Source organism: Manis javanica, chromosome 11 (assembly GCF_040802235.1).
Source record: "Manis javanica isolate MJ-LG chromosome 11, MJ_LKY, whole genome shotgun sequence".
NCBI lineage: Eukaryota > Metazoa > Chordata > Mammalia > Pholidota > Manidae > Manis > Manis javanica.
In genome coordinates, this window is record NC_133166.1 from 4,003,716 (window position 1) to 4,030,996 (window position 27,281).

Below are 27,281 nucleotides of genomic sequence, written 5' to 3' on the forward strand. Positions count from 1 at the left end.
TTACCTTAAGAATGCAGGAGCCCAGTTTGAAAAAGACATATGCACCCCTATGTTTATTGCAGCACTATTAACAATAGCCAAGAAATGGAAGCAACCTAAGTGTCCATCAGTAGATGAATGTATAAAGAAGATGTGGTACATATACACAATGGAATATTATTCAGCCATAACAAGAAAACAAATCCTACCATCTGCAACAACATGGATGGAGCTAGAGGGTATTATCCTCAGTGAAATAAGCCAGGTGGAGAAAGACAAGTACCAAATGATTTCACTCATCTGTGGAGTATAAGAACAAAAGAAAACACTGAAGGAACAAAACAGCAGCCGACTCACAGAACCCAAGAATGGACTAACAGTTACCAAAAGGAAAGGGACTGGGGAGGATGGGTGGGAAGGGAGGGATAAGGGGGGGAAAGGGGCATTACGATTAGCACACATAATGTAGCTGGGTGGGGGGGACACAGGAAAGGCAGTATACAGAGAGAAGACAAGTAATGATTCTAGAGCATCTTACTATGCTGATGGACAGTGACTGTAATGGAGTATGTGGGGGGGACTTGATAATAGGGGGAGTCTAGTAACCATAATGTTGTTCAAGTAATTGTACATTAATGATACCAAAATAAAAAATAAACCCTAAAAAAATCCTTTCCAACCATAGTATGGGCCCTAAGAATGGGCCTGAGCTTGTTAGGAGGGGAATAACAAATAGCAAAAGGAGAGTGGACAGGCAAGACCTCAAAAGGGACAGTCACTGCAGAGCATCACCCAGGACAGGTCACATGATAATTCGTACTTCTCAGTTAATGCCTGTTGAATGAACCAACCAATGGTTGAATGCAGCCAGGCTGTCTTAATCAAAATGCCTGTTTTGCTTCTAGACCATGTGAGGATATCTTATAAGCCTAAATTCTGTAGTGCTTCCCAAAGTACGATTTATAAAACAAAGCATGTAGAAATTTAAATTCCTGATGTCCCCACCTCCAAATTCTAGAGATTCAGAATCTCAAAGGGGGAAGTTCTAGAATCCACTCTTGAGTGGTTCCTGCCACTCTCAAGTTTTGAGGGCCATGGACTAAGGTCTCTGACTGGCTCACGGAGGTCACAGCGCTCTTGCAATTCTCTTCCAGATGCATTTACTACATCAGAGCTCCATTTTAAAAAGGATGATGGGGGACATAGCAGAGATTAAAAACAAAGCATTATGGGGACACAGAAGAGTGGCTGCGTCCCCTTTTGTACAAGGGAAATAGAACAGGTTCTGAGAAATCCAAGTGCTGAGATTAACAGCAGGAGGAGATTAACAGCAAAGGCATGGACACAGAAAAGGAAAGCGTGCGCTGCCTTGCTTCTCAACACTTTGTCTTTGAACCTATTTTTATATTCATAAACATAAAAAGCTCACACCAATCCCAGATTTAATAATGTTATATGATTTCCAGGCAAGACAATTTCTTCCAAGTTTTTCTTTCAGTTTTCTGCAATACAAAGACAATAGTTGTATTTTTTACATGCTTGTTTCCAAACACAAAAACTTGTTCTCAAATAAGCTTTTTCACATGGCACAATGCCTCCTCTTGGAGATTCTAACACACACTCTGCCTGCATCTGGCAAACTGTCAATAGGAGCAAAACTCAGGGTATGAAGGAATGCTGAAGCAGGGGTGCTGTGAGAAGGCGGGCAAGGGGTGAAGGCTTGCCGGGCCAGATGAAGAATGAAAGACTGGAAAACAAAGAGGAGGAAGATGTGTAGGGCAGGTGGAAGATACACAAGGTGAGACAACTCCGCAGCTCTGAAAGCAGCAGGCCTTAGAGATGAGGAAGCTGTTCCTGGGAGGAATTAAATGTCATATAACAGAAAAGGTCATCTGGGGACCCTGCTCCACTTGAAGCTTACCCAACATACTCGTGATCATGAAAAAATTTCCCAACAAATATTTATTTAAGTACCTGCTAAGGGCCAGTCTCTGTGCTAACATTCTATATGAGTGTTTGGCTCATTTAGTAATTTATGGATCTGAGGCCTGTTTTTCTGGATGTTTTTAGCTTCACACCCAGTGACACACTGGTCTCTTCTTGCTTCACAGCTTTCTCTCCTTAAGCATATTACCTAATATGCACTAAACACATAATTTGATCTCTATAAAACACAAGAAGCAGAGTGTAGATATAGCTAGTCTTACTACAGAAACCCTGGGAGTATTGACAGTTCATATTCTGGTTGATCAGCTTTTTCAGGGTTTCTCAACCTTGGCGCTGTTGATTGACATTTGGGACCAAATAAGCCTTCGGTGGGAGGAACTGCTCTTGCAATGTTAGATGTTTAACAGCATCCCTGGCCTCTACTCACTGGATGCCCGTAGCAAGTCCCCACCCTCACCCCATGTTGTATGAACTAATAATGTCTCCAGACACTGCCAAATATCTCCTATGGGGCAAAACTGCTCTTGGTTGAAAAGCATTGAGTTAGTTGAGCAATTACGTTGCCCAGTTTACAGGTTCCAGCTCCTCATCGTATTGGAACTTCCATGAAGTTGGCAAGTAAACCCAATTGCATACCAATAGAAGGCAGCTTCAGTTTTCTTCATCCTAAACAGTGTAACATGCTATGGTAATTTCTTCCTCTTCCTCTTCATGAATAAAAAAATAATCATGTTTTACTCCATTTCCAAGGACAATATAGATCCTTGGCATTTTTTTTCCTAAAACTGGAATCATATGAATTTCTCAAACAACAGCTATGTAAAATCCCTATTATAAACAAGGACTGTCCCAGTAACTCGAGATAACTTAGATCAGAATGCTCATACTTAGGATCCCTTTTAGCTGCCATTCTGAAAAGGATGCTCAGGTGTTTATTCTGAAAAGAATGTTCTTTCTATTCTTAATTAGAAAGAACTTAGCTAGAAGAATGGCCCCTCCACAACCTGTACAGCAGTTCTAGTTCTTGAATATGGACTAACGACCAGCACGTCTTGTACTTTAAATGTCAAAGACACAGAGGGGAGGAAGCTCTCACCATTCTTAATGACTCTGGCCATTCTGGATGGTTCAGTTCAGGTGAAAAATGTGTTTTATGTGATAAATCCAGAGTGGGGGAAAGGAATTAAAATTCACATCTTACATGATAAGTTATCCATCCAGAATTCAGAAAGTAGTTACTATGCATCAGTGATAGAGCCAGCCAGTACCATGCTAAGTGCGAACAGTCTTCAGAAAAATCCTACAGAGGGAAATATAATTAGAAAGAAGTAGAAACAGAAGGACTAACCAGAAGGATTAACTGACAGCACAACAAAGTTTCAAAAAAAGCAGAGTTATGTGAAAGCTGCAATGGTTCATTCATTCATTAAAAAATATTACTGATTACATTGAATAATAAGCCACATATGCTGCTAAATGCATAAATACCCTGGTATGGGCTCTGCCTTACTAAATATATATAGATAAATCTCTAATTACAAATTGGTCTACATGTGATGAAGAAATGGACAAGGTGCAATAGCAGAGACTAATGAGGGAGAAGGGTGGCTGCTTAGAGAAGATGGAAAGGAAGGTCGTCTCCAAGGTGGTGGACGGGAAGATCATTCGAGCTGAGCAAAAAGCCTGTGTGAAGACCTTGAAGCCGGAAAGAGCTCAATGCATGTGAGGAGCTAAAAGGAGGTAAAAGGAGGAGAGAGCCCGGAGGGATCCCATGTGAAGGACGCAGGGACGGGCCCAGGAAGACTTCCTTAGGGCTGTTACCCTCTCCTTTACCCACATCTGGGAAGGGTGCCTTTCTAGTCAACCTTTATGACATAAGGTATATGCAATATGGGTCTCAGATTAAGTAGAAGAGAGTAAAGGAACACCAGAAAATAACCAATTTAGGATAAACAATAACAAAAGGATTAAATGAAAACAAACTGAAAGTAAAGGTCACAGCCTACATATTTGGTCACAGTATCTACAGGAAAGGTGCAGTCTGTCTAGAAGCTTCAGCTGAGTCCAGCTGAAAACAGTCCTCGGTGCCAGCAGGACAGTGGTTCTTAAACATTAGCTGCATCACAGTCACCTGAAGAGCTTGTTAAAACATACTGCTGGGTCCCACTCCAGATTCTCAGTCAGCAGGTGAGAGGTATGGGGGGTGTCCAGACTTGCATTTCTCACAATATCCCAGATGATGCTGATGCTGCTGGTCAGTGGGCCACACTCTGAGCACCAATGGTATATAGTACATTTGGGGGTCTGTATTTCTATGCACTCAGAATCCCAGCCTAAATGAGGGGAATGGATTCTTGCCTGTTGTAGAATATCAAGACCCAGTTTTTTGTCTTGAACTGACATATACAGTATCTTCTGTGCCAGAAGATGTTAACTCATACATTATCTCATTTCCTCGGTACATAACAGTACATAACACCCTGCATGGCAGATATTATTATCCATATTTTTATACGTGAGAAAAGAGGCTAGGCAAGGTTATGTGAATTTCCCAAGATCACATGGCTCATGAGTGACAGTCAAGATTCCAGCCTATTTTTTGGAGTAGAGCTCTTGCTCTTAACCTCTGCACTATGTTGCCGCCCAAGCAAGCAGTTCCTCTTCCCTCCCAGCTCACCTAGACAGGAGAAATGCTCCCCTGACTCCAGGTGGTACTGCATCATTGGAAAGCACTCTTGAGGCTGGACCCTAGTGCAGTCAGTGATGCATAGATCCCTGGGGCTGCTAGAGACCTGAACTTGTCACTAAGTTCTTTCCTTTCCTTAAGGGAGGGAGTAATATCTAGGAAATCCCTACAGAAGCCCTACGCTAGGCATGCTACATATATTCTCTTTCTGACCACCAGAGGTGGTTTCCAACCTGGGGGGCATAGGTAAGTATTTTAAAATACAGGCTGAGGAGTCAGATGGGCCTGGGATCAGCTCCCCCTCTGCAATTCATTATATGACTAGCTAAATTACCTGATTTTACTAAAGCTCAGTTTTTCTTCTTTTGATAAGCAGTCATTGCAATAGTATCCACCTCAAAAGTGTTGTGAAGAATTCATGAGTCAGCTGCATGCAAGGTCTCAGCCCAATGCTTAGCATGCAGTACATACTCCATCATTATCAGCTATTATAACCAACCTGTTATTCATTTTATTTCAACATATAATGAGTTTAGAGGAGTTTTAATTATTGCCATGCTAGAACTGTGTTAGAAACAGTTTACTTTTGTTTACATTTCTTGACTTTTGGAAAATTTAATTGACAGGTCCAGGAAGTATGAATGGTAGGCATCTTGACTGAACCCCTGCACCCCATGTAGGAAAAATATCCCCAGATACCCTTATAAACAAAAAAGGAGGCAAAATGGGCTTGATTAAGTATTTTAGATAAGTTAAAAATAATCAATCATACTCAATGGGTATTAATTAATGGTGTGATATTAACTCGGGTGAATTGAAATCAAGGGATCTGATGACCCACTATGCCAAGAACTGGTTAAGCTATATGTGAGGTCATGTGCTAGGTTCTCGGTGCCAGATTAAAGGGAAACTTAGCTCTACTAGGAAGCACCAAGCATATGTTGAGCAGGGTGAAATGGACGGAGACACAGGAACATATTAAGAAAGACAGGTAGCATAGAGGAGGGAAGATTAAGACACAATTTCATAGCCATCTTCAAATATTTCAGGAGCTTTCAGAAAAAAAGGAGAAATAGACTTACTCTATATTGGCTGCCTAACACTCTAGAGCATTGCTTTTTATATAGTAGTTGGCAACCCATTAGTGGAAATCAGTTGAACAGGTTTAACTAGCATTTCATATAAATAAAATAGAAAATATCAGGTGCAACCAATCTAATAAGCGCAATTGTTATTCCATGAAATGTCTGTTTTAGTTATATTTACATTAAAATTTTTGTGTGAGTCTCAATATAAAAGTATCCTTACGCCGAATCGCAGTAAAAAGAAAAAAGAAAGCTTGAAAGCTCTAGAAGGCAAACTTGGACAACTGGGTGCAAGAAACAGAAAGCCAGGTTTCAGCTTCCTACAAAGAAACATATTCCTATAGTCATAATAATGATCTCTGCATGACAATAGACCAGGTTTTAGCAGGAGGGAAGATGGCTTCCCTACGTACAGCACCCCTCTGGTGATGATGTGGCACAGGCCAAGTGTGGGCTCATTAATGAAGGAGGGCACTGGGTATTCATCCTAGGAGGACACTGAGATGCTCTGACTCTCCAAAACGGAGTATTAGAACTGATACAAGAGAGAATGGGGAAAATCAAAACCTCAGTAACCAGACTCCAGAAGCCATGTAGCTTATTCAGGAGAAGGGACTGTTGTTCTGTGTTTATATATTATACAAAATGCAGCATGAATCAAATCCCTGAAGTTGTTTAGGATTTCTGCAGTAAGAATGGTAAATTTGCAATATCCATGTTTTAAATCAAGGTAATAACATATACCCATCAACAACCAGGTCTCATTGATGTAAGCATCTAAATGGAGTCCAGTGGGGCTTATTAAATACCTAGTGATAGGAAGGGCCATGTTGTACCATACCCATAGATAAAGCAAGCTAAAATCCACTGCAAAAAGTAGAGCATCCCCAGATGCCGCTCCCACACCTAAGGTTGCGCCAAAACACATGATCCTGGTTGGATTTGAATTTCAGATAAGCAGAAAAATTTTTAGTATAGTAGCCCTAAATATTGCAGGGAACATAGATATACTAAAAATAAAAAATATCTGTTGTTTATCTGAAATTCAAATTTAACTGGATATCCTGTGCTGTTGTTTGCTAATTCTAGCGCATACCTGCCTACACTGGGTTATGTCTTTACACCTGCTTTAGAGGATTACTCAGTCTCTGACTTGGTAAACTGGGATGTCAGCTCTGAGAAGGGGATAGTAGTAACAATAGACAACGATGGCAGTAACAGAAGCAGCAGTAAACTTCGATGGACGTGGGGTAACTGCTTTGTCCCACTGAACCCCACCCACACAAACGTCAGACGCTCTGGGGCATGAGGACATGCACAGCATTTGAGGAAGGAGTTAATGAGGTTACAGTCCCACTTGGTAGAGTTTCCATGCTAACCCCAGGCTCCTATGAGGGAGAAGTTTCGGCTTCATTCACCTACACTCATTATTCAGCACACTGTCTGGGGACCCTAGGGAGGGGCTCACTGTGGCTCTGCCAGCTATTCTAAGGCAGACAGGATGCTGCTCCAGCCATGCACCTTTGCTCTTTCAGGGCATGCCCCATCCTTCACGGAGCCTGCCTGGCCTCTGCTTGATCCCCAAATTGAGTCCATTTCCTCTTCTCTGGAGACCCAAACCTCCTTGCATTATTTCCCTTATAGCAATCACCATAATAACTGCAACCATTCATGGAGCCAACTGTGTGCTAAGCACTTGGCATATATAGTACCATTTAATCCCTCCCAATTATCCTAGGAAGTAGGTATTTGCATTCCCCTATCACAAACGAGTAAACAGAGGCCTAAGAGGTTAGACAACCTGCACAAGGTCACACAATCAGTAAGTGCCCATTGGCTGGAGAAGCCAGAGCTCCACATTGTACATTTTTCTGTTAACTGGTCTTCCTCCCCAAGTCAGGTTACTCTTTTTTTGAGGTAGATACTGTGTCTCATTCACCCTTGTGTCCCAGGCCTAGCCTGCAGTGTGTGACACTGTTCTGCATGCTTTAGATGTGCTGACCCTGTGTCCCAGGCCTAGCCTGCAGTGTGTGACAAGTCGCAGGCAGTATAGTAAATAGGTCAACCCAAAGTTTCCAGTCAAGTAGATCTGGCTGCAAATCATAGTGCTTCCCAGAATCTGCTGCTGAGAATCAGAAATTTGGGTCTTAGCAACTTGTTTTGGAATTGAGGATGGTGGTTAAGGATTCCAGCAGTGGGGAAGAACAGACATATGACTTAGCAAGTTATTTAACTTGCCTAAGCTTCAGTTCCCCATCCCTAAGATGAGGGAAATAATACCACCTGCCTCACAGGATTGTTTTGAAATGAGTGACATAAAGTTCTTAGCAAGCCACCTAATACATAGAAAGCACTTAACAAATATTGTCTCTTTTTTATTATAATGCATTTTTAAAATGCCATTTGAACTGCAGTAAATAAGTTTTGGCTAACTCTTGGCAAAAGTATTACAATTTTTAGACATTGTTTTTATTCAGGAGATAAGAACTTAGAGAAAACAAATCCTCTCGTGTAAACAATGTGGGTGAAATTTATTTTAAAAGAATTATTCAAAGGAGAATTTAGTCTTTTTAGTATTTACACAACACTAACAAAGTTCCCAGAAAAGGGAAGACATGTCCATGAGAGAGCTGGGAAACTGGGGTTACCATGTTCAGTTGTGTAAGCTGTTCACTGCACAAGAGTGCCAGGCTGAGGGAGTGAATGAGGCAGAGATGGGCAGCTGAAATCTAGCTTGTACTAGACTGGGAACACTGTCTCTGCTCCTCATCCATTTGGACAGCATGCTTTCCTCTAATTTGCCAGAGGCATTATTTGGGCTGTTGGTGTCTTTGGCTTTCTGACTTTGTGGTTGATTTTCTTTCCCCTTTTTTCTTCTTTCAATGTCACTAGATGAACAGAATAGGGAAGGAGAAATAGAATGGTGTTCAGAAAAACAGAACATACCTGAAAGTCATGAGGGAAGGGGGAAAAGGTGGTAAAAAAGGAAAGCAGTCAAATAAGGATATCATGTATTAAATGCTGGTCACTTGTCAGGGACTCTTGGGCATGCTTTAGATGTGCTGACTTGTTTGACTATAGTTACACTCCTACATGACAAGGGCAACCACTGGAGGTGGAGGCAGCAGGTGGCACATGAGGTTAACCCAGACAAGGGTCTCACAGGGACATAAAACTACCTGCCCCGCTCCTTAGTCCACAGCAAGTATTGAGAATCTCGAATTCCTCTTTATTAAGTTTGGGAGGAAGCAGCTTTTAGAACCAGAAGGGGAATATTTTCTTAAAGGAGGAGAAGATCTAACTTCTCTGGCGGGCCGGCCACATGGGCTACAATAATGGGCTTCTTTTTGGTCAGCAGCCAGTAAACAGCAAACCTTTGGAGACAGAAATGAAGGCATGCAGGCAGGTTACAAATCCCAGCAGGAGACCTTCATCATTCAGCCCCCTTTCAGCCCCAGACTTTCCACAGGGTTCACTTCAGACCAGTTCTGCACTCACAGTTCCCTTCTCTATTTTCTTAAGAACCTTAAGTTTCCATGAAATATTTAATGTTAAACAGTGACCTGAAAGCAGCTACAGTACCCACCCTTCCTGGTAGTCTTAAAAAAAACCCTCAGAGAAGAGGCTGAAAATATATCTGGCTACCAGGTGGTCAGTAAGCTTGCCAGCTCTGGATTTGGGGTACAAAGGTCACAGGGAGAGAAGAGTTAAACAGAGATAAATATATACACATATTTGACGTTAAAATAACCACACATGTGCGCCATGATGATGAATGTCAGTAACTAAGGCTACAGGGAGTGAGTTCCAGCAGGCAGCAGGCAGCTAAGACCACAGAACCGCCCCTGAACATCTGGGTCCCCATTTTGCCAGAGCATTATCTTTTTTTTTGAATCCTCTCTTTATAATTTGACCTGTTCCGTTTTCTGGCAGAGGGCCCTAGGAAAGCAAACACGGCCTTTTCTGTCCATATTCCAACTTAATATGGGCAAGGAAAGAAGGAAGCATGAGGAAGAAGCGGGTGGAGGCTGACAGAGCTAAGCAGAGCGGAGATGGGGCCGGGGAGAGCTGGAGAGCCGAGGTGGGCGGTGGGGGGAAAGGAGGAGGCGTGGCAGAGAGAGGAAGGGAGCAAACGGGTGTTATCGCGTCATTTTAATGTGCCCACCTGGGCAAAGCTGATCTGAGAGAAACGGGAACAAACAGGACATATTCCAGAATGATTGTCTGTAAGAACATGACCCAGAAACCACAGTCATACGGTTCTTGTACAGATCAAGCTGCTTACTTAACACTTTTTAGACTCCAGGAGTCCTTAATGATTGATGAAATATCACTGTTTCTAGGAAGTCACGCTTGTGGTTAATGTTCAAGCATACCTGGACATAATCCTATATATTTCTAGAGAAAACATCTCTTTGAGAAGGAAAATGTCCTCCCTGTCTCTGGATTTGGGGTACAAAGGTCACATTGTGTGTGTGTGTGTGTGTATGTGTGTGTGTGTGTGTGTATTTTATCACATTCCTCTGTATCTCCTTCCTTAGTCTTTCTTCCTCTTTTTAGCTAAGGTGGATAACCATTTATCCTACTCCTTTCTTACTCCATTCTCTTCCAAACAGAGCACCCTGAAATAAAACCTCACCTCCTGGGTAATGCATTGCATTACTTCACATACAAACTACAGGAGTAGCCCTGAATTTTACTCCCCAGCCTGAGTCCACCTGTCCTTAGTTATGTTTCAGATTCCTCTCCAGGCTTCTTAGTGATCTGCCCCAAATTAGGCTTCCACAAAGGCTTAGTTTCCTTTAGGAATAGTGTTATTAACATCAGGAAACTAGAAGAAGTTTCCCATCCCAGGGACTCTATGCTGTAATACGGAGCAGAAAGAGCAGGAATTGAGTGAAGGAATCCAGGAGGAGTTTTTCCAGTTGTGGTTTCAGATCCCATTAGAGAAAATTCCTTTGGGACGTTCTGAACATTATTTGACAGTCTAAAGAAGAAACAAACATATATATACAGCCTCAAGCCCCTACCATTCATTCATTTAATCAAAGAATATGTACTAAACAGTTATATACTATCCTGCCAGACCCTGTGCTAGTTACTTTCACATAATTTATTGTATTCAACCCACAACCAACTGTCCCTGGAAGCAGGGGGCAACCTGTATATTCTCCTCCCCAGGAAATACATTGGCTCTGGAGCCAGAGATTATATTTTGAATCTTAGGTTTACTTCCAGCTGTGTGACACTGACCAGATAATGTACCCACTCTGAGCCTCTGTTTCCTTCTCCATAATGTGAAAATGATGCCTGCTTCACTAAGTTGTTCTGAGAATGAAATATGCTGATATACCCAACAAGATCAATCACGGAAGAGACTGCATTGCCCAGATTTAGGGAACATAACAATAGTGAACTGCTCTGTGGCTGTTCTGCTGGAGCCAGAAGGCCAGACCACACCCCTACAGTAGGGTGAGGTTTCCTGAGAAGGGAACAGAATTTCCCACTGTCAATCATCTAGAGAAAATGTTCCACTGGGATGAAAACTCCCTCCCTCCCAGAAGCTGTGTTCTGGCTGGGGGAGGAGAAAGGCAGGACAGACAGGCTTGCAGGGGTGGAGAGATCTGCGGTGGCTCCAGGGCTGGGGCTAATGGCCCTGGTGTTGGGCGACTGGCTCAGAGCTGATGAGCCAACTTCCAACTGTGTGTCGGAGGGTCCTGGGCCCTCTCTGAAGCTGAAAGAGCACACCAGAGAGTGGTGTACTCGTCCTGGTGGGCAGCAGAAGGTAGAACACTGGGACACCAGTCAGGTCCTAGCAAGCAAATGTCAAGCCTTCAGGTCCTGGCATGAGCAGGGGCAGCAGTGATGGCTAGCATCCTGTGGCCACTGGTTGCTGAAGAATAGAGAACATGGAGCTGTTACGAAGGTGTCCACTGGCCTTAATAAGGTGTATCTGAATTCCAGCTCCCCTGGCAAAAGGCTAGAGCAGTGACATCTGAGTCTGTGGATGCACACAAGCAATCTTGAGAATTCTTGGACATAAAATTGGAGGGTAGTCTTAGAGAAAGAACTTATTTTTTAGTAATATGAGCAGGCAAATCCTTAGAAATCATTATATTTGGGGGTACCAATGTGGGTGACATGACTTAAACTCCCAGCTGGGAAGTTGGATAGAATATTTACACATGTGAAATGCCCATCACAGAGTAGGTGAATAGTAAGCCTAGTCCCTTTCTCTTTTTCATCCCCATATAATGGGAGAGAAGAAACTTTCAATGCAGGCTATATTTGTTCCAAAATAGATTTGTTCACAACTCTTGAGTCTTACAGTATCTTCCTAGCCCAGGGTTGGGATAAGGAGATGAGTGGCAATATTATTCCATTTATATGTTAGAAGTTCAATCTTTCAGAGAATTTGACCATGCCTGAAGGTATCCAAGCACTTGTCTAGGGACATGAAAACATAAACATTTAACGAAGGCTGCTCCATTCGAGTCTTTGCTCCTAAAACACATTTACTCCTCACCACCATGGCCTGAGATTGGTTCTGTTATCCCCAGCATACCAGTCAGGACACCATCAGGAAACAGGTGATAGGAGTGACTGCAGAAAGTCTGATGGAAGGACTGCTGACACGAGTGTGAGGGGCAGGAGGGGGGAAATGAGTGAACAAGAAGCACGGTGGGTCCAGCCACAGCAGGGATCTACACCACCCCTATGTTGGTGGGAAAGGAGGCAAAATCCAGCAAGATTTGATGCTATAAGAAAGGACAACTGTAGGGGAGCTGTGGCCTACAATAATACAGCCACATTATCCCACAGCCTGTAAGTACCCTGACATCCTTTCTTTCCACCCTCTCATATGGTTCCGGTGCTGGCCAAATCCAACTGGAAGCCAAATGATACCCTCCAAAAGGTAAGCTTTCCAGGGCACAGAGTGGAGTGATGAGTGGGTCTGGAAGAGCATCAGAAAATAGCTGACACATGGTTAGACAGATTAGGAGATGGAGATAATAGACTGAGTAATTTGCTCAAGGACATAAGCAAGTAAGAGGTGGAACAAAATTCAAACCCACACAGCAGGACTCTTAGTCCATGCTCTTAACCACTGAGATATGCTTCCTGTACTTGCATAAAATTTTACTAGTTATCCAGCACCTCTTGCTTGCTATACCCTACTCAATCATTCTTCTGGCAGCAGACTCCACCTTAGTCCTACCCAAACTTCCCAGCCTTCTTGGACCCAGGTATGGCCATCTGACTGAAGTTTGGGCCAAAGGAATGTAAGTGAAATTAATGTATGCAGCTTTCAGGTTGTGCCCTTTACCATCCTGCTCTCTTTCCTATGGACTGGAATGAGGATGTGATGGTGGGATCTGAAGCAGCCACCTTTTATCACTTCATAGAAATGAAATTTGAGACTATCAGAGCACAATGAAGCCACTGTTTATGCTCTAAATGAATGAGAAATTAACTTGTTTCTTATTTAAGTCACTGTCATTTTAGCCTTTGTTATAGCAGCCAAAACAGTATCCTAAATAAGACGAAGGCTACATGGCTAGTTGGTTAGTCATTGTGGTTTGGACAATAAGAGAAAGATGACTGGTAGAGATTGCTAGTGGTTACCAATGTGTTCTCCTTTTCCTGACACCTTACTAGACTACATTTCCCAGCCTAGGGCTGTCTGGGTGAGGCTATGGGACTAGTCCTTATCTTTTGGAATTTGAGAGTACATAGGTTACCTCCAGGTTGAGACACTGGACTATGACACAAGCAAGAAACTCTGCCTTTATGGTGTTAAGCCACTGCCAGTTGGGTTTGTTTGTTCCAGCAGTTAGCATCTCCTGACTAAGTGTATACTTCCAAGCTGCTGCACTCTGACAGGTTGTCACACTATTACCCAGTGCTGCACTCTCATCGCAGATTTTAGGAGGGCAAGGGGGTAGGTGTCAGACATTTACATTACTGTTTTAAAGAATTACACAAACGTTATCATTTATTCTAATAAATCTTATACATCTTGCTTGAATGAGGAAGGCAAAAATAGCGCACAAAAGTCCTCTCTCATGATACACTGTCCCTTGCGGGAGTAAGTCCTGGTGGCTCCCAAGAACGTCATGCTCACAGGCAACTCCCTTCGGGACTCAGAGGAAAGTTCACAGGGTCTGAGCACAGAGGGCAGCAGCTGAGTTCACTGAGGCATGCCAGGGGGTCAAGCAACCCCGAAGGACAACAAATTAGGAAAAGCTAAGGAAACAAGGGACCCGTCTGCTTCAGGCTGGTGAGAGTGGACTGTTTCCCCATTCTTTCTAATGTCCAAACTTTCTAAATAAGCATGTGTTATTTTTATTAAAAATTGTTTAAAACTTCGATTTTTAAGAAGAAAAGTAAACTGGATAAGCCTAAAGAATGAACAAAGGAGAGAGATACAGGTCACAGGTCAAAGGATTCAGTCCCCAAGGTGCTGTTCGGAGAAGCAGAGAGGCCAATCTTAAAGATATGTAACTATGAAAAGACAGAGCACCCCAGGGGTGACCCTCACTCACTCGATCAGCATGCATTTACTGAAGACATGCTTGTGCCAGGCATTGGGCTGGCTGCTGGATTTACAGAGAAGAATGTGGGGACCAAAGTCTGGTGCAGTAGCTCACAACATTGGCTACTCATTGGAATTACTTGGGATGTGATTTAAACAAAAATGCTGATAAAACACTGATGCTTGGGTCTACACTCCAGGAATTCTGATGTACTTGGTTAGAGTTAGGACTTAGTCTCAGGACTTTCAATAGCTCCCCGGATTCTAACATGTAGGGTTGAAAACCACTAGGAGGATGTGACACATGGGCTTAATGTTGAAGGAGGGGTAGGAGCCAGGCAGGGGAGGAAGGGCATGCAGACAAAGGGAACAAGGCTCAACTACCCCATAGTTCAGTATAACTAGAAAGTTAGAAGAGGTGGGGGTGTTACAGATCATGAAGATCCATGCATTGGTTCTTACCTCCCTCCACAGGGCCATCACTTCTACGTTTGGATGGGACTATAGAAAGGCTGTGGAGAGGTACGCGATTTGCCTCCTTAGAAAATGGTACCATCCCAGGAAAGAAGGCATATTTCTGGACTCATCACAGGCTGCCTTTCCTACTGCATTCATCTAGAAATAGACTCCTTTTTCTACTGCCTTTAGAAAAACCCCTTTTTAGGTAACTTTATTTCATTATATGATCTTGCTTCAATACTGAAAATAAATCCCCCAAGGAGCCAGTTGCAGTTTATATAGAGACACATATGAAAATTTGGAGGTGAAACAGACTGCCTGTCACACCAGAAGAAAGTAGTGGGATTGTCACCAAGGACCTCAGATGGAAAACCATTCTACATGCTGCAGGGACAAACCACTAAATAATTCAATCAGCCTGATCACCATCCCTGAGAATCTTTTTGGAGACTAGGTGAGTTGCACAGAAACTTCTACAAATAAAAATGGTTTGGAGCAATAGGTGGGACAATTGATAAGAGCTCAATCCTTCTTGCATATGAAGTAAGTGCCTTTTAAATGAATAACAGGGATAAAATACCAGCAACAATCACTTCCTGAATACCTACATATATGAAACATGGTGTAGGACTTTACATACACCATCCATGCAAAGTTTGCAGTTGGAATGGCAAGATAACTAAGGTTCAGAGCAGTTTAGTCCCCTGTCCAAGGTCACAAGCAAGTGCTGTGATGGAATTCTAACGAGGTTTTTATGAGTTCCCTCTTCCTTTTCTCCAGGTCCCTTATATTCTGGCCAGGGGATAAATGTGTGCTCATGTGTGCTCCAGAAAGAACGGCTGCTTGACTTGACAAGCTCATCAACTGCTGTAAGAGGAATTTTTCCTGCTGTGTGTCTAAGAAAAGCACCAAAAACTATCATGACTCTTTCCACTGGCAAAATGCCAGCTCCCTGTTTGACCTGAATAGCATGGGAGCAATGCAGTGCTATCCAGTGAGTTCTGCCAGGGAGAAAATAACCTTTTTGAGACCTCATGTAAACAAACAGCATGGCACATGAATGTAAATAATAAATATCCAGTAACTATGGGCTTCCTGTAGCTTATGGCTCCTCGTAGTATCTCAGGAGGCTACAACTGGATGCCTTAAAGGTCAGCTGGCACAGCTCCAGCGTCTCCAAGATGAGAAAACCGGCTAGTCAACCTGTCTACTAAGGAAGCTGAAGCAGTGGGAACCCTGGCCTCAGACTCTCATACTTTTGGTTTATATTCTCAGCCACCTGGCAGCCCCAAGCCCAGGAGGGAACCCCATGGTTCCTGTACCACTTTCAGCTCCTCATTAGAAACTGGGCTTTTCCCACAGAGGAAGTGAAGAGAAAAAAAGGTTGTTTTCTTATTCTCTACCACGAATTTGAAGAGATCTCCCTATTTATCGGGGCCTCAGCCAGGCTGTTAGTCTGAGTCCAGTTAGACCTGAGGTAAATACGGAAATGCTAGAGTCAAACAACTGGGGCCTTTCTGGTACATAAACTATTCTGTGAATGCAAACAGTTCAGTGGTGATACAGGCAGTTTCTCACTGTTTATGCTTATGGAAATTTAAGAAGACCAAATAGCTTCTGTCACACTGTGGAGTGCCAGTGCTGGTATCATTAATACACAATTACACATGGATGGAGCAGATCACTGGGAATCTGCCCTCTTAGTAAATCTCTTCGTGCAAAGCTATGGTTTAGATGTCATCTCATTTCATAAACGGATCCACACTGTGTGCCTTTACATACTAGTTTTGTTCATGCATTTAATCTATGATTCCATTTACAGAGATATGATTGCCTCACAACTGGTCAGAAACACATCTTCAGAATACAGCAAGGTGCTCTCCCCTGCCTCCCCATGTGATCCTTCATCCAGATCTATTTTGGGCTCCCAGCTTCTAGAAATGAAAGTCCTGCTGAAGTGGAATTTTACTTCAGGTGGCGTGGGACTTGATGAGGGCGTACATCCCAGGAGGAAAGGCTGACCAGGAACGAGGTACCCCAGGCAAAGAGTGTTACCGTGGATAAACATTTTTAAACAGTTGTCATTTCATGGTAGGAAGGTAAGATTTTTAAGCTCGTGATAAGAGGACAGACTTGACAGCCCAGATTGGTAGCAGTTAAACTGAATCGGAGAGTGAGAAGAAAGCAAAGCAAAGAAGCCAACCCCTAAGCTACCAAAGTAAGACTGGATGGCAGGAATACTTAAAGGGATCCTGACAGTGCCGATTTCCTCCTCTCTTCACACGAGGAAGTCTGTCTCTGACAGAAGAGTCACGATTCACCCACCCCAAATCTACACTTACAAGGACAGGTCCAGGAGGATGAAATGCCCAATTCCCAGGCACCCAGAGGCTGAAGGAGGTACAGGCACCAGGGGGAACGCAGCTCACCCCCCTGAAATTTAATAGCCAACTGCTAGTTTTTGGCCCTCGACTTCATTAAAATAGGTTAAGGACTGCACACGGCGTCTTTCTCAAGCAGGTAGAACAAGTCCCCCGAGGTGTCCTTCCAGGCAGCGGGGACTCTGGCCAGTCACAGAGGCCCAGGAAGTTAGCTGTGCCCTGCTTCTCCGAGCATCACGCCCACCCGCCCCCCCCCCCCCCCCCCCCACCGCACATCTGACACTTTCCCCGCCACCCCAAAGCCCCGCGCCCACAAGGGCCAGTTCGCACAGCGAAGGGAAGGTGCAGCCCGGTGAGCGTCACCCGCCCCTCCTCTCTCCCCCGCCCCACGGCGCCCCCCAAACTCGCGGTTCTCTGGCGGAATTCGGAGAAGAAAAGGCAAAAGGGGCAGACTTACCTAACTCCTCCGGGCTGTAGGGTGCGAGAGGGGCTTCCCCAAACTCACTGTCTGGAGGAAAAAGAAAAGCAGAAGACAAAAACAGAATCGCAACCACTCAGGGCGAGCGGTCAGCATCAGCCACCCCAAGTCCCTTAGAAAAGCGCGGGCTTCTCTCCCCAGCGATCAGCGCCCGGGAACCCGCGGCCGCGCGGGGTTTGGGGCGCCGGAACCACGGGGGGTAAGAAATTGCCAGAGAAACTTGGGGGAACAATTCGGCCCAAGGACAGAGCGCCTTCCAGGCGAGGGCAGGGGCGCGCCAACTTTCCGAGGAGCCACCCCGCGGACCCCGACGGGGGGCGCCAGGCCGCGACCGCATCCGAGGGCGCGCCGCGGCGGAGGCGGCGAGCTCCCCGCGCCCGCCGGCCCCGCGCCCCGCGCGCAGCCCCGCCGCCGGTTGCTGGGCGACCGCGGCCGTCACTCTCGGCAGGGGCGCGCGCGCTGCCTCCCAAGTCGCGGTTGGAGGGTGTTCTCCCCCACCGCCACCTCCTTTGCCCATTTACTAAAAATTAAGCCTAGCCAGTTCTAAAACGATTGCTGCTTTTTTTGTGCTATGTCTGCCCTACTCCGATGCTTGGGGAATCGTTAATTCTGTGCTTCTCATGGGAGATGCCGGATTTTCAGAGCTTGAATATGTTTTGCAGCAAGCAAGAGAGGAGGAGCTTCAGATGCCCCCAGCCCCGTCCTCCTTTTTGAACCTGAATTTTAACTCCAGTCCAAACAATATTTTCTCCTTTTAAGAGACCACCTGGTTCAAGCAGGGAAGACCGTCAAGCAGGCAGGATAGTCTCCGTTTCACAGGTAGGGAAACTGAGCCTCGAAGTCAGAGAATTTATGGATGACTGCACAGCATTGTGAAGGCAGTCTGTCTGCGGAGAGCAGAGTAGTGTTCCTTCTACTATATAAAGAGTTAAGTGGTTTAAAATACAGAATGTAGAAACAGAAGTTACTGTCAGAGAGTCTGTCTGAGTTGCAGGTCTTAAAGTAATTCATGTCAGATTCTAGAAATCTCCCTCTTTGGGTCAGTGACCTGAATAAATTAGATTAGGTGCATTACGTATTTTCCTCCAGGAAGCCCTGCCTTGACTGCTCTGCCTGGGAGGGCGCTGGGCTTTAGGAGGCTCTCCAGTGAGAGGCCACACTGAAGTTGTTCAGGGGAAGGTAGGAGCAAACGTGGCAAATGGTTGCCCCTTCGTCGTCCTTGTCCTCAGAGACTGACAGGTGGAGCCAACAGCCTGGCAACCCCCTGCGGCCTTCTATAGTCTCAAAGTGATCAGATCACCAGCTGCAGCAGCCCGAGGGTCCCCTGGATCCACACCCATGTGCTCTGATTCTGTAAACATTCAGCCATCTCTGGTTTTCCACTGTCAGCTTTTGGTTAACTGATGACCTTGGAGGACAGAAAGAAGCCACCCACTTTGGCCAGCATGCTCCTGGAGGAATGCAGGGAAGCAGGGTGGGGCTGGCCTTGCCCCCTGAAGTAGCCATGCTTGAGCAGCCTTGCCTATCTCTGTATCCTCTTCTTGTTTCCCACACCTCACAATCTGACCTCCTAGGTCCAAGTAGTGAATGCACTTCAGTGAATGTCTGCAAAAGTGCACCCCCTCCCACCTCCTAGAATCCTTCTATTTGTCCTCTGGAATGCACAGTTTATCATCAGCAAAATCCCCAATACCCTTAGCCTCTCCTCTGAACGTCTCAATTTCTTACTCTGATTGAAACCTGGCTCTCCTTGAAAGTAACAAATCATAGTACCCACCACCGCTACTTACTGCAGCTATCTACAGACTCTTGGGATATTCCACCTCATTCCTTGAAGATGTTGGCATCTGGTTCACTGTCACTTTCCCTAGTACCACTCCTATGATAATTCTTATTTCTGAATCTACATAGTGGATTCTCCTCACACCCTGGTTTCTCAATTCTTCAACATCCTCCAGCTATCCCAGTTTATTGCTCTCACACCGTCCATAATCTCTATGTCAAGCATTCCACTCTCCAAGCAGCACTTTTCATCTTTCCAGTTTATTCTCTGTGTTATCTTAATCCAATGTCTCCTTGATACTAACAGCACCTGTAATTTATTAATCCACGACCTTTTCTCTATTCCTTACTCTCCTCATCATGCACTTAAGTTTCCAGGTTCATTGTTGTCATTTCTCTTGTACATGTACCTTCATGTTCTACGCCCCCCCTCTTACTACTTACCTAGAAAAACAACAACCCTGATAAAATCTAATTCTCTACCTAGACATGATTAAGGAGCATAAATAATGCTGCCTGGACTTATTTTCAATTTGTGATCACTAATCTCAAGTGGACCTTGGTGCAGGCCAGCAATTGCCTACATGTGCCTGGGTTACTTAAGTGTCCCAGCTTTTCTGTTACTCTGGGTGAACCATATATACTCCGTGTAAGGCCAACTGCTCCACTGTACATTAGATCCTATACCCTCTTATGTGGCTTTTCCCCCTTTCTACCAAAATTAATGTTTTCCTTTGTCCTAAATCATTTCCAGTAGTATACAGACATACTACTCTGTTCCTATCTTTAAAAAAAAATCCTTCCTTGACTCCACCTCTCTCTCCAACTACTGCTCCCAATTCTCAGCTGCCCTTTCCAACGAAATTCATCAAAAGAATTGTCTACACTAATTGTGTCCACCTCTTCGTTTTGCTCTTCATACAGACATCTGGCTCTTCCAAAAGTAGTTCTTGTCAAAACTGACCTTGCCATTGCCAATTTCTATAATCAGTCCCTGATCTTAATAGCAGCGTTTGACCCACTGATACCATGAATGCATGACCTCAGATGATCTGTCTACAGGACCAGTATCCTCCATTTACCCATCACATTAAGAAGCAAATACCCTTTGTGTTCCAAGAGAGACCTTCTATAGAGGGCTTTGTGGTCAGCCAGACCTTAGTTCTAATACCAGCTCTACTACCAACTAGTAATCTAATTTCTGCCAGCCTCAGTTTTATGTAAAAACAGAGATAATAATCATACCTCATAAGGTTGAAGTGAGAGTGCAATAAACTAATGTTCTTAGAACCCCTGGAAGAGAGAATGTTAGATAGTGAAAAATCTGGTAAGTAGTAGTTATTATTGAGTGGTTTACTCCTTTATAGCTGGGAAAAACACTCTTTTCTTTCCCTCAACTTTGAGTTACTGAAAGAAATCAATAACCAGAGTATACTTCAAATTAAGGTCAAAGTTACCTTGTCCCCAAGTTTTAGTTTGTGTTCTCAGGTTTGGCTTGAAAGTTGGTTATATGGAGCTGGGAGCAGGTTTTCCCCATAGGAAGAGCATTACAAATGTCCTACCTGGTGACTGGATTCTGGAGCCTGCCAAACTGTTCTAAGTCACAATGGTTGCCCCTTCCATTTGTTCCTATACATGGATGACTCATAAGCCAAGAAATTTCCTTACAACAGCACCTTAGGTATTGAATTTCCTACTTGACCAAAGGTTGAGAAAATATTTTTCTTGTTTCAATATTGGCTGTTGAAATTTTTCTAAAACACGTGAGTTCAATTTTCTATCTTAGGAAGCAGAGCAAACAGTATTTCCTGTTAATCAAATATTAATGGGCATTTGTCATGCTTCCAAGACTGTGCTAGGCATTGCAGACACAAACATAGTCAGAACAGGTTCCTGCCCTCATGTTGCTTAGTGTCTAATAAAGAATTCCGTGAAAAAGGACCATGCCAAACCTCAGGCAATGTTCAAAGTCTCTGTATAATAGTTGACTCTTATAGGCCTTTTATAAAGGAAGGGTTCTACTGGAGCATCCCTGAGTTCTAAAGGATGCTGCACACGTGTATAGGTTGGAATCTCAGCTCTTGCCATTATTAGGGGGAAATCTCAGGGACGTTACTAAACTTCTCAGAGCCTGTTTCCTGATAATAATGCTTATCTCATTGGATTATTGGGAGAAGTAAAACAGAGAAAGCATGAGACAGCCCAAGCACAGTGCCTGGCACACAGTGTATACCTAGAAATGTTCCTTTCTCTCCCACACAGAAGGCTGGAGCTTGTTTGAGTCCCCTCGTAAGTGTCCTACAAGGAGACTAAGCAGCCTGCGGCCATGCCTCTACAGACAGGAAGAGGGCATCCCTCCTCCAATTTCTAGGGCAGCATTTATTAGAGTGTGGGACATGAGGGACGAAAGCATCAAGGAGGAAGTATTTCTGGGACTCAGGTTTTCCATAGAAATGTTACACAAGGGAGCTAATGTCTAATGTGCACTCTTACTATTGTTCCTGCTCTCTCATGAGTTGAACGGGTTTGGGGGAGCTAGCCTGGGAACTCAGCCCCCTAGCTTTAATATAAAGGTTGCTGTCCCCATCTGGCCTTTATGAGCTGCTTTGACTTGGGGGTTCCCAGGGGTTACACAGCTCCTCGGTCAGTGGAGAAGAAGAGGAGATGTGTTCTCACACAGATCTGGCTTCTTCCTCCAAGGGATGGATGAGGGGGCCAAATGCCACCTGGAGAGTGGGGGCTTAGCCTATGCATGCTATCAGTTCATTTTGCAAGAAACAGCTGCACAAATGCCATAATAACAAATTAGAACGGTAGCAAGAATCCACTAGAATCTGTGCACAGCCTTCTGGACTCCAACCCCTAGAAGGTCACCAATTTCAAGCATGAAAGACAGAAAAATGTGGGCTGAGCCCTCCCTCTGCCTTCCTTTCCTCCCTGGTATTGTCCTTTGCTCATCTTCTCTGCAGGTAGTCTTCTGTCTCCTGGAGGCCCTCTGCTAGTTAACAGCCAAGCAGACAGCAGGAGCAATAACCCGCCCTCCTCCCCTCCTCTCCCAAGGGAGCATGGGCAGGACGGATTTAGAAGGGAAGAGTGGGGCCGTGCCTGCCCGAGCCAGCATGACTCTCTTATTATCGTGTATCTGATCTGCACCCTCTTAGGAAGAGCCACCAGAGGACACCAAGGACAAATGAATGCCCACCCATAAGGTTTCATCAAAAAGAAATTTGCACTTAATTGGTCACAGCTCCAGGACTGAATTGGCCCAAAGGACATTTTTCCTTCTCTTAGGGTTTAATAGTTTCTTCTAGCACAACCCCGTTTCTCTTTATAATCCTTCATGAAAGGGAGAAAGGAAACATAGTTGCTTTATTTCCTTTAAATGAAAGTCCAGCCTCAGATAACTGCTTTAAGTGTTTTGTAACTTCCAGAAGAAAGAAATACACTTTATAGGGAGAATTGCTATGTCTCACCTGAAAAAAATATCATTACCCTTAGCAGAAACAATACAAGCCAAAAGATAATATGATTATTAAGTACGATAAGAAGCCAAGGATTCATTTTGCTAAATGTCAAATATGTTTTCTGTAAAATTCAAGTACCAATGCAATAGATGCTATTAACAAAAGCAAGGTGTTTTATGAACTATATATAAACAAATTGGATCTGTGCAGCCCCCTAGGTTTCCTGTTACCAAGTATGGAACAGAGATGAAGATTTAGGACTCCTCACTCATATTGAAGGGAATAAACTCTGGCTAAGCCAAGAAACTACTCGAAGGTGTATATGGACATGAATCAGAATAAAGAACCATTCCAAAAATAAACGCAAGAAAAGGGCTCTGCATAGGAAAATCAGACACGTCCAATTCATACTCAGATCTACAGAATGAAATCGGATCAAACACCCTGTGTTAAAATTAAGGGCAAAAGCATTGGCTGCAATTGGAATCTATGACAAACCCATTGAAAAAGAAGCCCACAGGATGAATGGGAGTCTCTGCTGAGATGCAGAGACCACGCTGATCTCTCGTTCTCTACCCCAGCCTCCTGGACAGAGTCCTGAGGGGAAATCTCTTCTTTCGGAGACTGTAAATAGTCCTCTTGGGCTGCATGGGGGGGCCTCTCTTCTTTCCAATTAAAATAGTTTTTCCAAGAAGGAGGCCTTAGCAGTCAACATAATATAAATGCTGGAAGGAGAAGCAGAGGCCTGGGTTCCAACCCTAGATTTGCCGCTAATCTTTTATTAGTCTCCAAACCTGCCTAGATTGCAATCTTCTCTGTAAAATGGAAATACCTTTATGAAACTTGTTAAAACAAATACCAATAGGAGATGGTGGATAATAGATTCCACCATATTATTATTTCTACCACACCATATGCAAGAGAAATAGACAAAAAGTTTCACCGCAAGGTGGAGATGCCCAATAGTGTTGCCCTTTCGAACTGGCAAAGCAAAACGAACACATCATAGCACTGGAGGATAAGACCTGAGTTTGAGCATGATGAGCTCTGCTGGCATTTGCTGTATGAGCTCGGCTTCATTGTCTTGCCTTCCTAAGACTCAGTTTCCTCATCTGCAGAACGAAGATAATAACTTCTTGATGACATTTCAACGAAGATTTGAACAAAATTAAATAGTAATGTCCCTGGAATGATTGGCACACAGAGCGCCCTCAGAAAAATTTCCTGCTTTCCTTCCTTCCTGACTGATGTTAAAATGCTCCCTGATCTTGAGGGGCACCAGAGGGGAAATCTGCTCTTTCCTGTTTTCACAACCATACTGGGAACAGCACCACTGAATTTCTACAGCACACCTGGCCTCCGCTGCCAGGTTCTGCTTCCCAGACTTCCTGCCTCCCCTCTGATGAGGAGCTGCAGCGTGTTGAGTCCCCTGGGGAGAGTAAATGACAACAGGATTCACTAATAGCTGAGTGAGCTCATCTGTAACAGGAAGGAGACGTGTTAGGCAGATTCACCGAGAAGGGCTGAGGAAGCCTCCCCTCCTGCACCAGCTCCCCACCCCTATGATGTGGCAGCTGGAAAATCAAAGGAGAGCCAGAGCGCCTGGTGATGCAACGATTGGAAACAGGGCCCTGGCCAAACACTGGCCCCCTTCTGTTTTATGTGCCAGGCACTGCACACAAGTTCCTTTGAAAAATGTGTTCCAGATCTTTCCAATAAGTTTGAAAGACCACTGGCGCAGGTCCTTGAGGGTATTTTTGGAGAGGAGGAAGTGGGAGTGGCGGAGGGACTTTCCTCCAGAAACTCCATATCACTCCCAGACATCCTGGGCTCTCCGAAGCCAGCTTCCTCGAGGCTGTCCCGCCCTCATGGCAGCCTGAGATGCTCTGAGGATAACACAAAGGCAGATGCTGAGTGGATCTGGCCCTGCCTCAAGGTCTATGACTCACCAGGATGACTGAGCCTCCCTGGCAGATAACACAGTTCTCAGAGGACTCCATGAGGCCAAGAACAAAACCCCAAGGCCCAGACACTTCCAGGACTTTCACTGGTACTTCACTAGAAGTGTAACCCCCATAAATCCACACTGAGCCTCAGAGATGGAGCTGCTGGTACTAGCCAGTGGTGGGAGAGGAGGGATGGGCATGGGGCATGCAGGAAAGATGTTCAGAAGTAGGTAGGTCAAGGCAGTGGCCAGGCATTAGCTGAAGTGGCCCTAGGAGGGTCTTGGATGGTAGTCTACACATTGCAGCAGCACTGTTTATTTTCTGGCCCTGCTCAAAGCTAGATCTCTTTTCTATTGTGACAATAAAATAACTAGCAATAAAAATCTGTGACTGGACCTCAGGAGCCTTAAACGGTGAAGGCAGAGTAAGGAGTGCAGGACGGGGGATTGAGGAGCACCAGCCTGCAGCGATTTGGGGTCAGGCAGGTCTGAGTTCAAATCCCCACTCTGCCATTTACCAGCAGAATGACCTTGCACAGTTTCCCCAGCTTCTTCAGGCTCAGTTTCTTCATTCATAAAACAGGAATAAGGTTGTTATTGAACTGAGACATTCTATATCTGTACCAAAAGGGTTTAGCATAATGTCTGGTGCAGTAAATATGCCTAACAAATGATTACAAACATGCTTTGGTAATTCATCCAATTCCGACTTAGCTCTGACCCAGCAGGCCTTCCACTCTGCTTCTGAGTGGAGGATTCCTCACCCCACTTCAGGACTTCTCCAGGCGCCCCTTTTGGCACTCTACCTTATCCTCTTAGGGTTCTGGGCCCTTTCCCTGAACCCCAGCCCATGCCCCTGAGAACCACTCTAACACCAGCTGCCCAAAAGATTTTCAAATTTCAGTCACACCGATCCCTTGTCCCTGTGCTTCACCTGCATACCACAACACCACCATACTCTGTCTTGGACGCCTCATCGTCACACACTGATCGTCTGAACTGGGACCAGATGTTGTGGTGTCTGTCGCCCAGCAGAATCAAGCTCCTCCGTCAGCCCCAGAAGCTCATCACTTACTAGAGAACAGCGCCTCCCCATTCGGCAGATCTAAGACAGTCTGGTTCCTCTTCCTGCTAGCCAGCCCTGCTCCGCAGCCTGAAGATCCATGACTTGGAAAACCCACAGGAGGAATGTGATAGTGTGTGGAGCTGGTCACAATAAGCAGTGTTTAGCCACCCCTTTGTCACAGTGATCCCGAAAGCTGCTATCAGTTCTAAAATTCTATGATGGATGGTTCTGTTGTCTAGGTTACACAAGTAACCAGCAGATCAGCCACACCTATTTCCTTTCTGTTCTCTCCCTTCAAGTTTGGTGAACAAGCCTGGAGTATTGAACAAGGGGCCGTAGGTGTGCAGAAAGCATGATGGAGTGATGCGGCGTGCCGGAAGCAGTGTGCAACCAGCTAGGCTGCCACCGTTGTACAGGCTCACAGTGAAGGCAGAGATATGCAGAGGATGTGGTCCTACCCATAATTCATTCATTCATCCAGCCCTCCAGCCAGTCAGCCATCAAATATAGAACAAGTATTCTCCAGGCTACTTGTGGAAGGGATGCAGAGAAGGATAAAACAAGACACCTGCCTCCAGAAGCTCCCAGGCTGCCCAGGACAGGGACAGTCACCATACGGTGTGGTTAAGAGCTGAGACACAGGAATCTGGGAGGCACCAGAATAGATGACCTAAGCTTCAAAGATGAATAGGAATCTGCCGAGTGGAAGGCAGATGGTAATAACAGCCTTTGCAAAGGCTCACAGGCGTGCGAGAGCACGATATATTCGACAATCCAGAGGTAGGTTGACATGGCGATGGAAGGGGCTTGTCTTAGTAATGAGCAACCAGAAATGCCTGAAGAGGCAGGCAGAGGTCAGACCAGGAGGGGCAGTGTGGTTAGCTAAGGAGATTCCACTTTTTCCATGGGCTGTCAGGAGTTGCTGGCTTAAGAACTGCCTGAAAGTGGCTAGAGTGGCAGCGTGACAGGGCACAGGGGTGCACAGCTCTTGGTTTTTGTGTGGGCTGCATCCAGTTTCCTTCCTCAGAGCTTCAGCCTTCCCTGTGGGAATCTCCCATTGTGTATGGTAGTTCTTGGTTGGAAGACATACCCCAGTGCACTGCAAAACTCAGTTAATTTGATGCTGCACAAGTTACCCCCTTTTAAAGATGGGGCACAGTAGAGAGTGTGGTCTCTTGATCTCCATGTCTGTGTTGCTCTCTCTGTCTTGTGTTCCCAGGGCTTGGCACATAGCAAAGGCTCAATGATGTTTGTTGAATGAATGAATAAACAACAAACAGATGGGAGGCATGCTCTCACCAAAAACATCATGTGAATGTATTAACCTCAGTGGCCTTTGATGTCCGCATCCATAGGATGGCTCCTCCCACTAAAAGCAGATCTTTAGATTTGGGGATGGGGAGGGGTGGACTCATAGACCCGACACAGGACCTCAAGATCTGTGTAAGGATTATGGTTCTCACATTTGTATGC

At 44.8% G+C, this 27,281-nt stretch overlaps 1 protein-coding gene across 3 annotated transcripts in view; it reads right to left on the minus strand.

Annotated features, from left to right (window-relative positions):
* Positions 1-27,281, minus strand: part of AMOTL1 (angiomotin like 1) — a 142,392-nt gene that overhangs the window by 96,639 nt on the left and 18,472 nt on the right. For 2 of the 3 annotated variants that reach the window (XM_073215831.1, XM_037010983.2), the window contains exon 3: positions 17,531-17,581. The exons of the other annotated variant lie outside the window; for it this stretch is intronic. In XM_073215831.1, coding sequence (XP_073071932.1) covers positions 17,531-17,581 — 51 coding nt within the window. The remainder of the gene's footprint in view (positions 1-17,530; positions 17,582-27,281) is intronic. 3 annotated transcript variants of the gene reach the window in all.